The sequence below is a fragment of the Dicentrarchus labrax genome, unplaced genomic scaffold (assembly GCF_905237075.1).
Source record: "Dicentrarchus labrax unplaced genomic scaffold, dlabrax2021, whole genome shotgun sequence".
NCBI classification, from domain to species: Eukaryota; Metazoa; Chordata; class Actinopteri; family Moronidae; genus Dicentrarchus; species Dicentrarchus labrax.
In genome coordinates, this window is record NW_026136719.1 from 32398419 (window position 1) to 32413165 (window position 14747).

At 40.2% G+C, this 14747-nt stretch overlaps 1 protein-coding gene across 3 annotated transcripts in view; it reads left to right on the top strand.

The window, feature by feature from the left end:
• The window catches only part of adamts17 (ADAM metallopeptidase with thrombospondin type 1 motif, 17), a 118671-nt gene that overhangs the window by 57195 nt on the left and 46729 nt on the right, over positions 1–14747 (top strand). For all 3 annotated transcript variants that reach the window (XM_051379985.1, XM_051379986.1, XM_051379987.1), the window contains 2 exons: positions 6121–6261; positions 13265–13415. In XM_051379985.1, the coding sequence (XP_051235945.1) occupies positions 6121–6261; positions 13265–13415 (292 nt within the window). The remainder of the gene's footprint in view (positions 1–6120; positions 6262–13264; positions 13416–14747) is intronic.

The window sequence follows — 14747 nt, forward strand, 5'->3', positions numbered from 1 at the left end:
TACTCACGTGACTGATGGGCTGTTTCCACCCTGCCAGGCTCCTCATCTCCCATGGCTCTATAATACATTCATGATCACTGCACACAGATCTGATAGAACCTTCCTCACGTTAATACATGAAACAGAGATGTCATATTTCCATCCTGTTTTCTGCATTGTTTTTCACTGTTTGAGGTGTAATTGAGTCGTCTTGTTGTGCCCTCTTTTTCTGATTTTTGATTAGAGACTTGCTGCTGCCTACTGCTTGTCTTTCCTAATAATCACATAATGATCATGGATGGTAACAAGTGTTCACCCACATTTCCTTTTTCTGACTTACTCGAAATTCAGTTAAAATTGGCAATATATTTGGGTGGAATTATGTCCAATGTAGAGTTCAGTACAGACCTTGTTCCACCTCCACCATGCCCACAGTTCAAACAGACCCAGCTCTCCAAAACCTATGGCTCTGTAAGTATGGAGTGAAGGTGGAAAGTCTCACTCAAGGATAACAAGCAAACTGTATTTGGATACACTCTGTGCTGGAGAGCTTTTCTGTGTCTTTTGTCCACAAACAGTCAGGGGACGAGTTCCCTGACTGATGTTTGCTGTGACAACAAGCACTGGCTCTTGGCGTGACACATCAGACAGACTGATTTCCAAAGTTACCAGGAACCCCAGCTTCTCTTCTATTCATCCAGACCCTCTGCCTTTTCTGTCTTCTCTCTGTATATAATACTTGGAATGATCACAAATGAAATATTCCCTCGTGGTGACCTAGAGTAAATTTGCTTCTGGTCATCTCCGTTTACGTCACTAAAGGTCCACTCGCTAACTTTTTCAGAGCCTATAACTGCCTCTCATGGTCTTCATCAGCAAATGGAACTGGCTCAGGTGTCGTCATGTTGCTCATGTGATGACAAGTGATCATATATGGGAGGAAGCTTGTAACCCCTGTCTCAGTTGAAAGTTGATTTTGTCAGATGTGAGGAAGGTGTTACATTGTCCAACCCATATACAACCACCTCATCATGTGATCAACGATGGGTTGAAGGAGCAGTAACATCACTAGTATCCTATATATCTTCTCAGCATTATTGTCTACTACACATTGCGCTTGTTTGAGAAAGCAGTACCAATGTTAACCCATGTTTCTGAATGGATTAGCATGTTTATAACTTCCCTGCTCCATAATAAACTATGTGCCGAAGGTTTACCATTCAAGAGCCAAATTTAAATGTATTTATTTTAAACTCCTCAGATTTAAAATAATCTATCCTTTTACCAGAAAACATTTCATCAAAGGGTGAAAATAATCACTCACGTTAACCAGATTTGGTGACGTTTTAAAAATGAAGAAAGAGATGGGAAGTAGTCCATTTCCAGCCCAGTCTCAGGCCAAAGTGTGTAGTCTTGCCGGATACTGTGTCAGTGTTACGTTTTGCCTCATCTAGATGTGAAAAGTACACATGTCTATGAAGGTTTAATATAACAAGGAAGAAAATCTGTGTATGGAGGATGAAGGGGTGAATAGATGGGTCACACAAGCACAGGAGACCACTGTTCGAGTCCTGTGTGAAACCAAAGGTCAGTGTTGACTTAGTTTAAGTTACGTATGCAAATTAACTTGCGTAACTAACATCAGGTATATAACGTAACTTACAATCTTTTCCTAAACCTACCCAAGTAGTGTTTTTGCCTAAATCTAACCAAACTGCAACATCTGCAAGCTTTATTTTGAAAATGGAACCAGATGTTGCATATTTGTTATTGCTAAGCTGGCACCTACGCGAGACAAAACGTGACACTGCCAACGTAGACCAGCATGTGTATTACATGTAGAGAGAGAGAGTAGTAGAGAAAATAGCTCAAACAAACAACCAAACAGAACAATAACACATAAAGTTAGTGCTATTGCTTTACCATTTAAGGTTAGAAATTCTAAAGGAATCTAAACTCTTAAATTTTATTTTATTTATTTATAAAGATGGGTTCTGGAGGCAGATACCCAATATTAAAATCCTTGCAGTGTGGGCAAACAAAGGGACTGGGACAACCATGTGAGCGGATCTCAACTGATTATTTCCTTACTCTGTATGGCAGCAAGATGTCTGTTATAGTTGGAAACATTCAGTCCACACATAAAGCCCTCATTGACAGCCCAGCTACACAGAGCTAATGCCAGCTTCAGTGTATGAACCTTTGTGGCAGCTTTGTGCCTGTGCCAGGCCCCTCAGGAGTTATCACAGTTTTCATCGAGCAGCTCTGCTCCAGCTTTGGGGGCCAGGAAAGGTAACAAGCTGGCACACACTGTGTCTGACTGCTGCCCATGCACTTTATGGAAGCAGTGTTACCTAAGCACACATACTGGCACCTCCACACACGCACAATAAGGAATTATTGTCTTGTGCGTCAAGTAGTAATTAAAGCACTAAGGTGCTTGTACAATATTTGTCACAGTATATTTTACTTAGACCCCCCCGCCCCCCAATCAAGGGGGGTATAAGTGCAACATAAAAGTTAAAAGCTCGTTAAAAAGTGCTGACTAACCCCGAGTGAAGCAAACAAACAAAAATACATTTACTAAACTCCCTATGAGGAAAAAACGGTGTAAAAGAAAATGGCAGCTCACCCCTACAACCTCAGTGCTATTTACAAAATGTGGATTATTGTACTCACAAAATTTACACCAACACTTACAGCTAACCAGCTTGGGCTCCGAGCCCTGTAATATCTCACAGTCCTAACACACACAGTAACTGCAAAAGGGTTTAGAGGCCATTAATAGAACCAAGGTGCTGCTGTCAAACCCGGGCAGTTTTGAAAGGAAGGATGTCGTGAATGGACCAATCAGTAGTAGACACTCCCCAGGCTGAACCCACAAATCCAGTCAGAGACGAGCACTTCTAGGATGACACTTTTTATCTTCTGTAATTATCCCTTTTTTTTCCTCCAATGATCAATATGAATGTCAATATCTTATCTAACATCACATATCTACTCTACTCTCATATCTAATTTGCTTTTCACACCACAAACAACTACACTTGCTCATTTGGTCTGGACCAAAGAAGAAACTAAATTGCCTTTTTGTTCTGCCGTCATCCTGTGGTCCACTAACGTGTTTATTTATGTTCTCTGGGATCAGAGTTAACTGTTAAATAACTGATGGGCATTGTTAATAGCATATTATTGGGCTGTTATAAATGATGACAAACCGCTGGTAACGGGACCAGAGGCATCGTATTACGGGAAGGGATTTCTGTGGGAAGACACCAAAGTACAGTAGTTGGAAACACAACAGTTTGAACTATTTTAACCTTTCTGTTGTGAAAATGTGATGCGCATTTGTGTTACCATGGTTACAGATTTTTCTTGCAGAAAATGAAACACCACCTTTTCAGATCGCTTATTATGAGGTAACTTCCATAATACCTTTCTGTACATGGCCACGGTAGAGTGGAGCAAACTTCCAGTAGAGATCAAATCAATGAGTCCTATCAGAGGTTAGGGTCAGGGTTATGCATGTGGGAAATTTGACCTAGAGAGGTTTCTACACTCTAAGATGGGAGTGGCCTCTTTATTGGATGTGGGGGTGCCGGTTGAGGCGTCTGTTTATTTATCAATGGAATTGGTGTGGAATAAGTGTGGCCTATGCATATATAGACAATGAGTATGATGATGTTAACCGTGCAGTTTATTTTTATAGGGAAAGATGTATTGTTTTTTTAATGTGGCCTTGTGTTGGTTCAGTGTCTTAGTCATCTGTGACTTGCGTTACCATCTCTTCATCCTGGAAAGATGACCACACTGGAAAAAAGTATTCTTCTAACTTTTTTGTATCCTTGACATCCTTGTACATGTATGAATTTGTTGGAGTGTACATGTAGCCTGCAGAGTTCACAATGCAGATTGATCCCAAATTTAACTGGACTGAAAAAGGCAAATGAACCAGAGTTTGTTTGTTCCAAACCAGGCTAATAAATTGAGAAATGAGTCAAGCTTTTGCACAAGGATTGGTATAGCAGTGACTATTGATATGAATATAGTGGAAACTCTGATGAATACGTATTTGGTTATATCCCTAGCTACATGACGTTTTCATGTTCAATTTTATCTTAATGCAGACATGATGTTCTGTAGTGGATGTGTTTTGCTTTATGTACTATAATAATCAAGCCATTTAATGTCTTATCTAGAAAGAGAAGATAAACACTAATGTCTACTGGAGTGTTTAAGATAATGTGGCTTATCTGTTCTGGCTTGAATGGTCCTGGCCCAGTTGGACGGTTCTCAGACACTGATCTATTCCCTCTGCTTTGAAGGCACTGCATTATCCTGTGCAGTGGATGAGTCCTGAAATGTAATTCTATACTGCTTTCATTTCAACCAGGGGAAAAGAGTCTGCACTTGTAATTTATTAGTTTCTGAGTCTGTGCCTGGAGTTCAGACTAGGATGTTGTTTTTAATTTGCAAATGTAGGTCATGGCTTTGGGTGGAAACACACACACACACACACACACACACACACACACACACACACACACACACACACACACACACACGTTACTGTGCCCAAGTGAAGTCCTCCCTGTTTCGACACACACTCCATCCTCTGTTGATCTCTATTTGTGACTCACACACAGACATGCATTGTGTGTGCACAGATCCACTGTGGGTAAGAGATCCTTCCTGTCAGAGTTTCCCTCAGGCTCTGCTCCATCAATATGTTGCAGGTGTGTTACTGTAAGATGTGCTGCTGGTTGAAGGGACTACACTGCACAGTATTGGTTTTTCATTGTGTTGTAAGTGTGTGTCCTGCAGCTCTGTGCTTACAGTCCCAGTTGCTTAAGAACAATTCTCAAATGAAAATCTGGATTTTTTAGACACTGTTTAAAATATCCATTTTCTTTCAGTACTATATATGTATATGTCCACGTTGTTGCTTTCAAGCAGAATCCAAATGTACAGTATAAGTACAATTATCTTTAGTTTACCCAGGGATCCACTGAGGTGATCACAAATGTAGCTGTAGCCACGATTTTACCAAAAGTCGCCTAGCACCATAATAAGATATCCATAAGTAAATTACTCTAGCAAAATGTGTACTCACTAATACATACACATACACATACACACTAATACATACACATGCTAGATATGCTTTTAAATAATGCTTTGTTCACCTCACAAATATCTTATCTTCATCAGGGTGGTGTGGTCCTGAATTTGTACAAATTTGCTAATACCTTAATTCAGCACAACCCATTTTTGCAGTGTTAAACTAGCAATGTAGTTACACAAAGACGCAGCAACGGGGGCGTTATTTTTTATTCCACGAAGATCCACACCTACTCTGCCTCTGATTGGCTCTGACCCTGACATTTTTTTCTAACTCTAACCATCTCACTCTTCATGCCTAAACCTACCCAACCAAACCAACTAAAGCAATAAACACTCACCAATCAAAAGCAGAGTAGGGCGGGTCTTAACGCAATGCCGGTGGAGAAAAAAATAAAGTTAAGGTGTGGACCTAGATTCACCAGGAAGTGGTGGTATGTGGATACAACAGTCTAGGAGCTGAGACATGATCATAATTTTGGCTGCACCCGAAAGTCAATGATTGGAGTCATCTTCTCTCAGTGAAGTCAGCTACACCTTTTGAAGCAGACATTGGTCCAACCTCCTCACCTGCTGTCCACTGTGGTTGACTCTTGGGCTGACAGCGCTGTCAGCAGCCCTGCACCAGAGACGCTCAGTGGTGCACTTGGATCTTATAACTGAACTGAACTATGAGCAGGACACTTTTACTTTCTCTGACTGGCTGGGAATCTGATGTTTTTTACATCACAGATGATGAAGAAAGGAGATTGGGTACAGCCCTAATATAAACATTTTAGGCTGTCTAAGCAGAGAAACAATGTAGGAGAATGTAATGACACATAAAACAAAGCTGGAGTGGAGGAGAATTTGATGAAAACACACACCTTAGTCACAGCTTGTATATACTGATCTCACCATAGCCATATATCTACAGAAAGGATGCTTGAAAGTATCGACAAGTACTGAGGCAATGGCTGCTTGACGTTCAACTCTACTACTCTTTGACACAGTGTCTATTTATCCATGTCTTGTCTGCAGCATGGGAATGAGCCATGATGACGACCACGCCACCTGCACTGGTCACTCTCACATCATGTCTGGTGAGTGGGTAAAAGGAAGAAACCCCAGCGACCTGTCGTGGTCCTCCTGCAGCCGCGATGACCTGGAGAACTTCCTAAGGTGAGACACAGCTAGGTGCACCTGAGGTTGATCTTAAAGACATTTTTACTCGCATGCTGTATTAAAATGTTGGTCTCTGCTTCCCCTCTCTGTTGTGGGCAGTGTCAAGTCACTTTTCTTGACAATAATATTAATATTGCAAACAGTCACCAGAGTCTTGGAGTTATTGTGGTTTGCACTCTAAGTGATCAATACCAGGGGGTCACACTCTACAAGATGTAAACGCGGATTAATCCCGAAGTCTGTCTGGTCTACTATCTGTGTTTCATCAGGAGTCATTACCAGGAGTGGTTTGATTAAGTAGTTTAAACACACAAAGAGAAACCATACTGCCATTAGAACCCGAGTAGCTTATAATTAGCCTAAACAGGCCATAGCTTGTTGCATGGCTCCAGATATTTAGCCCACTAGATACTTTTTAGGTGTCTGCGAGGCACCGGCGAGCCCTCTGAACACGTCTTTGAACAGAGTGATCGTCCTCACGAAAGGAAGCACAGATTTGCCTCTGATCTGGGATCTGAATTTGCAGCCAATGTTCAAAAATGGCAGGCGGAAAATCGAGGCTAAAATCATGTAGTGTAAAAAGCTAGCGAGCTCAACAACTGCTAATAATTGCAAATAGTTTAATCTGCGGGTGCAAAAGTTAGGTACTATAGGACACACTACATTAAAACAGTTAACTGCCGTAGCTTAAGCTGCTGCTGCAAATAAGCACAGACACAGTCACTACACATCTTTACCTTTTAAACCGTAAGTAAACTAAAGGCTGCACATGCTACCTATACCTAGCCGCCAAACTAGCTAGGCTATCTTGTGAGATTAAATTATTAGTGTTAGCGGGGTTAGCTAGATCCTATTGGTTAGAGCAACCGCAGACAGAAACTGTGACTGCAAGGGTGGAACGCTGATTTCAAAAGTTGGGGGACACAGTAAACAATGATCTGGGGGTCCTCCATCCAAAAAAGGATTTAAATACCATTTTCTGTATTTGTGCATGCTTTTATCCTATTCCCAGCCACTTAAAAGAAACATTGTTTTACCATACTGTCAGAGAATGGTTAATATACATCAGAAAACACTGTTTATTTAATCCATAATAACCCTACTGAACATCACATGCTGTGGTATTCTCTAGTCACACTGTCTGAGACTAGCAGCATGAGTGTGTCCATTTGGTTACTGTCCCGGCGTATGCTGGTGTTACATCAGCTATGCAGAATTTGCCATCTAATGTAAAATAAGCATTGGACCCATTGTTAGATTATCGGTAGAATGGCTACCGAAAAAGTAGGGAGGACATCTCCCTTGCTCTCTCTCTGTCTTTCTCTCTCTCTGTTATATACACCCACCCAGCTGGACTGCCAAGTGTGCCGACAGTGTCAGCGTGTTGCCAGGGCTCTCTGTGGGGCCGGTATAAGCTGCACCACTGTGAGCCCATGGTGGCCTTTTTAACTATAGCATAATGGTGGAGGAATGGAAAATGTAACTCAGTCCTGCTCTGCCCAACAAAGGCCACTCCAGCATCTCATTGAATTTGCGAATTGAACGGAATAGTTAATGTGACTACATGCATAAACACACTGCTATCCTTGTTAGGACATTCCTAACCCTAACCCTAACCAATTCATGCTGCAACTTCAACCTAACATCAAGTCACACCTTAGCCCTAACTCTTGCCAGGACCTCAGAAATTACGTTTTGCTGCATTACAACTGGTCATAGAACAAATACTTGGAACACAAAAGTTGATGTTGAAAAAACCCCAAAAGAGTCAGCAATAAAGCATTTGATTTTAACGTAATTTGAATAATTTACTATGTCTTTTTTTAATTTTCTACGTCCCCTGACCATGTAGAACTGTTGTTATTGAATGTTTATTCCCTGATCACTTCATTAATAAAGGGGGGTGGGGGGCAAAAGGATCAGATCAGCAAAACAGCCCCAGGGACTGATCTCATAGTACCTACATAGACTGGAGGTATTACGCTGGAGTCAGCAATCATTGAGCATGTCGGCAGGATTCACTTTTCATTTCATTTCTTTGAAACAAACACTCTGCAGCAGCCAGCAGATACACTGCAAGTTCAAGTGAGTTAACTTTTCTGCTCAAAAATAGCCGTTTGGACATCTATCTGGCCAGGAATCTGTTCCACACTATTTACAGAGAAATTCCCTCCCTACATTGGCTGGGTGCTTAGTTCTACTATTGCTCTTCTTGCATCACCCCTGACAGGGATTTCTGCATGTATTTAATAGAAACATGTTAAAAATGTAATTTAGCACTTTAAATTGAAAGGATGTTTTATTTGAAATAAGGTGGCAAATAAACTATGAAAAAGCAAAACCAGTGCCTGAAACCTATATTTCCAGGCTCAACCAGTACACTTCAGCATATGTTAAATTAGACACATGGTTACTAACAAAACTAAGTTTGGCTCAATTCATTAGATTGACAGATTGGACATTGTACTCAATATACAATCTGTACTGAATAAGATAAGTCCACTCACTCCCTTTAGCATATTCTATTAGGTAGGTCAGGTGTCAGCTGGGAGATGTGTGCAAGCGGTGAGTTTGCTATGTTGGTCCAAAGCTTTTAGAGCTCAAAAACAAAAACAAAAAATCAATCCCAGAATGTATTATTATTGTGCATGTTGGCTCAATGGAAAGGCTTTGCTGCACTGAATGGAACCTTAACTAGTATCATTGGTAACAGCTGTGTTGAGATGAAATATTATGTCAAAATGGATGCTGTGATTAAAAAAAAGTGTGACAAATGTTTGCAAATGTTTTCCGAACTCAGAAAGGAACAAAACACAGTAAAATTTTTAACCTTATAGGACTGTTAGCAGAAGGTTTTCGTCATGAAATGTTTTAAGAATGTAACATTTGTATTGTTTTACAGTAATGCTGTTATAACCTCAGATTAAATGTTCGAGGCACTCTTTAAAAACTACCCACTAAAATGTTCCTGAAATGCTGTAACATTTAAAACATTCTACCATAGCGTTTATACCCACAGGAAAAATGTTGTAGGAATATTTTAACATTTCAGCTACCTGCCTACCCGCAATACACAATGTAGTTTGCAAGTTCAAAACACTATGATGTGCTCTCCCAACTCACCTGCAGGAAGAAGGTCCAGTCTGTAAGAGTGAGCCATCTGACAGCTTGCCTACCACCAGTAACATGCTTTTATAGTCCTCACATTCGAGAGAGTTGGATTTACCAACCTCCATTAAACAGAATGTTAATGTACCTGCAAATGTCACATTACTTTGGTCCCTTTAGATGCTGGTGTTGTCCTTATTCCTCAATACCACAGCTAACAACACACTGTCTGCTATAGCACAGTTTGTCTACTTTGCCTCAAGCTCCTCTGACTCCAGTCCTGAGGCTCAGCCTGCCAGCCTCTGTCAATCAAACACGATATCAGCACACCCCCCAGCCGCCAACAGGAGAATTTCTGATATTTAAATAGTATGTTATATGAAGTCAAAATGCAGTAACTACAGTTTTGGTCAAAATTGAGTTATGACTGAAACTGAACTTTTAAATGTCTGTTTTATTTTCAGTTCAATTTTGCTCTATCTTAGAGAAAAAACCTTTGCAGGATTTTTGCAGTAACTACAAAATCCAACCAAAAACCCAGGGCAAACTGAGCTCTCCTCGCTTTTCTCAGATTTTCGTCTACAGCTACTGCGGCTTCAGTGTCTGTAAATCCTGTATGCTACACGATTTCAGGATTTCAGTGTAAGGAATCAAAATGATTGGAATATTTGTATTCTCCTCTGGGAACTCTTACTGACTTCATCTGTGTTTTATTAGCTGAGCCAATTGTAGTACAAAGTAATGACAGATTGGATATTACTGTGATACAGGGGAATATAATTCTAAAAGCAGGTTTACATAATTTAACAATTATAATAAATGTGTCAAGACATTGACAATAGGTTCAATAGGTTGAACCTCATAAAATACTTAAAATCTTCATTTAAATAAAAGACAATTTCAGCATTTTACATGCATGACTGTGAATGTGATTTCAGATGGGCTTAAGTACAAAAGTATTAGCGGCTGAATGTTTTTAAAGTACTAAAAGTAAAAGTCTTTAAGAAAAAGTATTCTCCACTGGATTGAACCTTGAAGTGAAGCATCCTCCTGTTAGACTCCAACTTCTGATTAACGTCTGGCCACTGGCCATTCAACTAAAAGGCTAAAACTGAAAAAAGCTGAGAGCCTGGCAGGCAGATATGGGTGGGGTATCACATGTTTAGTATCTGACAGACATCTAAAGAACATCACAAGGGCCAGTTTCCAGCTGAGTGAATGTAAAATCAGGAGTTATGCTAAAACACCTGTTTTATATTTGCGAATCTGTCCCTGCACACTCTCAGATCTTAATTTACAGATTAATTACAAGTCAAATGTGTTCTTCACTCATTTAGTGAGTCAGTGTTGAGTAACAACAAGTGGTGTCCTCATTTAGAAGGCACTACCTGTTAATAGCAGCCTGCAGTGGGTCACAGTGTCTGTTGCTCTGCAGTAAGACAGCAGATTGACTCCCCTCGGTAAATGAAGTCACAGTTACACAAGTTATAAAATCTTGCTGTTTGAACTACACTGCTCACTCACCTGCTCTCTGTTGTAGTTGGCATGTAAATTGAAGATTTAGGGAGCGTGAGTGGTTGTCGGATTTATTAGGCTTGTTTGACATTTCTTTTTTTTCCTTTAACGTCCATACATACATTTACACCTACGGGCAACTTTAAGAGAGGTTAATAATGTTTTTTTTTATTTATTTTTTTTATGATTAAAAACTAGAGTAACTGTAGTTACTCCCTGGACGCTCACCTGGTAGAGTGTAGACCATGTGTCAATGCTCCATGAGTCCATAGCACAGCGGCCCCGGGTTCAATCCTGGACCGAGGACCATTGCTGTCTGGGATCCCCTGTCCCTGTCTACTGTCCTGTCAAAATAAATAAATAAATAAATAAATAAAATAAAATGAATAACAAAAAAACTGGTACAGGCTGGGTAGGTCGGATGGAAGTGGTGGATACATAGTGGGTTTGCAACATTCTTGATTATTGCACTAACCCTAACCTTGATTGATGCTGTATAGCAGTGGTTGCCAACCTGGGGGTCTGGACCCCCGCTAGGGGCAATCAAAGCTTCAGGGGTTGCAAGGCCTTCTTGATTTTAAGGGGTGTAAGAATATACACAGTATGTCACAGAATAAGGGCATGGTGAGGTCTGGAACACAAACTATAGCCTAATAGAACAATGGTCAAGCATCAGGGAGTACATTTGTTTGTCAAAAAGAAGAACTATTAAGTATGTATGTATGTATTGTTTAAAAAGCAAACATAGTAAAGAGAGAAAATTGTATCAAAAGTTCCTAAAAATATCAGGAAAACTCATCTTTGATGCAATATTCACAGGTTTACTGTACAGTTTATCTCTACTGTTATTGTTTTGCATTGAATATAATATGATCCATAAAATATGTCACTGAGTCAGTTTACTCAGTGATAGAAAAATGCGTCACTAAAGGAAAAAGGTTGGGAGGCCCTGTTGTATAGAATGACTAGAACACAGGACAGTCAGTGTACTTGGCACCAAAGGTGTTCAGTTGTTTCATTGGCTCGTGTAGGGATGGAATTGTCCAGGTGAAGGTGCTGTGGAGGTGGGAGCATTGACAGAGATTAATTCAATTCAGTTCAATTCAATTTTATTTGTATAGCGCCAATTCATGACAGAAGTTATCTCAGGACACTTTTCAAATAGAGCAGGTCTAGACGGAACTCCTTATAACATTATTTACAGAGACCCAACAGTTCGCACCATGAGCAAGCACTTGGCGACAGGGGCAAGAAAAAACTTCCTAGGACAGACCCTTCGGCTCTAGGTGGGTGGTCGTCTGCCTCGACCAATAATTAAGGAAGTGTTTAAGTTATTGCAGATTATATAACTAAAAACATAATTTTATATATGAATTAAACATTAAATGTTAATGTTTAATTCATTGTTGAGTGTTGTAGAATTGTAGCTATTTTTTTGTGTGTGTTGTTTTTATTACCTTTTTTAACTTATGTGTAGTGTCTTTGAGTTTCTTGAAAAGCACTCTATAAATAAAATGTATTATTATTATTATTATTATTATTGTTATTATTATAATATACACTGTAGGGATGGGACGATATACAATATTATTGGGTATCGCAATAAAAAACATTATCGTGATACTACGTGAATTGGGATAATTGTGAATATCCTCACATTTCTTGACTTGAAAAAGCTGTCTAGCTCTCCAGCAAACAGTCCTATATTGATTCCCTGATTTATTTTGAACAAGGGGACAAAGGGGAATCCACATCTTTCTAGTCATTTTAAAATCCTAACCCTGTCACCATGGCTGAAGACTCTGCTTACCTGTTGCATCCCCCACAAAAAAAACTTAAACCTGATGTGTGGAAATACAGAACAGGGTATATTTGTGATATCATGTATTGCAATTAAATTTTCACGTCGTCAAATGCCCAATGTACAGAATATGTATATGTGTATCTAAACATTATACAAAAGTATATTTAAAGAAACTGGGGCCCCTCTTATTTGGTGGCTCCAGGCCGTTGTCCACCTTGCCTAAGGGGAACGTCTGCCTGTGCTCACTTGACTGGACCCAATCTTTAACTGCATTTCTGCAGAATGAGATAAATGCATTCTGCTGGACAAGTCCCATCATCCCTGGGAAACTACACAAACAGCAGATAGACATCACACACAAAGGAATCTCAGTTTGGCTCACACTGTATATCACTGGTGTCACCATCAGTGCTTTCAAAATAACAACTAACATTGTTCAAATCTTCACCCGCAGTGAACACCAAGTCTTTTTTGGAGTTTGGATTCAGATTTGACCACAAAAAGTCTTGGAAATAAAACAGTTCACTGGTAAGCACGCAGAATGAATCCTTCTCTTGTGTGCTTTTCACACAGGTCCAAAGCCAGTGCCTGCCTGCTGCACACAGACCCCAGGAGCCGGTACCAGGTCCGGCTTCCTCCAAAGCTGCCAGGCATGCACTACAGTGTGGATGAACAGTGCCAGATCCTGTTTGGAACCAATGCCACTTTCTGCAATGACATGGAGGTACGACCACTTGTCCTAGAATTATAAATGTCAGAGAATATGTTTATTGTATAACCTACCCTAAAACAAGGAGATCCATTAATATGTAGAATGCATTAGAGTAGAGGTAATCCAAAACAGGACACGGGCGTATTTGCTGGCAAGGGAAAAAAGTGTTGAGTGCTTGTGACTTAAACATTCTGGTTCGATGTTCTTCCAGTTCAGCCATGTAAGGGATTCCCCACTGGGACACTACTGGTGGGCCTCGTTGATTTAGCAGACTCTGCTGTGATCTGATGTTGTGGTGGGATTTTCCACATCCACTCCTTGTACCCGTTGGTCCAGCTGGTTAAAAACAAAACAATAATGAATATATGCTCACCTACCTGCAGACCTTCTGCACAGACAATCAGAAATGCAAAACTGGAAAGATTACAAAAATCCAAATCCTTTCAGGCTCTGTCTTTGCTGACTGTATGTTGTCAGCAACTATAACCAGGCTTTACAGTGACTAGACAACCGAAAATACATATGCTGTCTTTACTGTATTGTCGTTAAGGAGATACACAAAGACAGCCATGGAGAAACATCTAGAAAAACCCAGCAGGCAGAGAGAGAGAGTGTATCTGACTCATGTATTCCCCTCCCTTCATGGAGATGTAGTGTCCATGTCATATTTATTGACCCACTGCATCTGTTGCTGTAATGGTCATTGGGTTTATCTGCTGACAGAGCTGACACCGTAGGAGATGTCATTTAGTAACGCTGACAAACGAGCTAACAGTCCCAGCTGTTTTATTTAAAGGAGGATATTCCCTTTCTTTTGTTTACAGTTTACTTTAGAACTTTCTTCTTAAAGCAACACTATGTATACCACTGCGGTACTAATGGACCACTGAACACATGCATTGTTTCGATTACATTAACTATTATCAAAAATTAGTGAGTAGACAACTTTGCTAACACTTTGCTAAACTTTGCTAAATGTATTTAGCTATACTCAATAAGAATCCAATCCAATCTTTACATAGTAATCAATTACATGTGTAACTGTGTAGCCAATACATCTATGATAATCCTTCATTAAGCAGTTAAAAAATATAGCATCAATATAGTGCAAACTACCATTTAGCCAAAAATTACACTTTTAACACCCAATAAATTCCTTCAGAAGCTTATGAGTCTGGACAGACATGGACGTAAACTGCAACTTGAATGGTTGGCGGAGGCATACAACCGCGGGGCAGTAACTTTAGCTTAGTATAATAATTGAGGGAGTCCAGGCTTCCCTTGGTTCCTGATAGAAATCCCCACTGTACTTTCAGGGGCCCACTAGGGGGTCCAGGCTTGCAG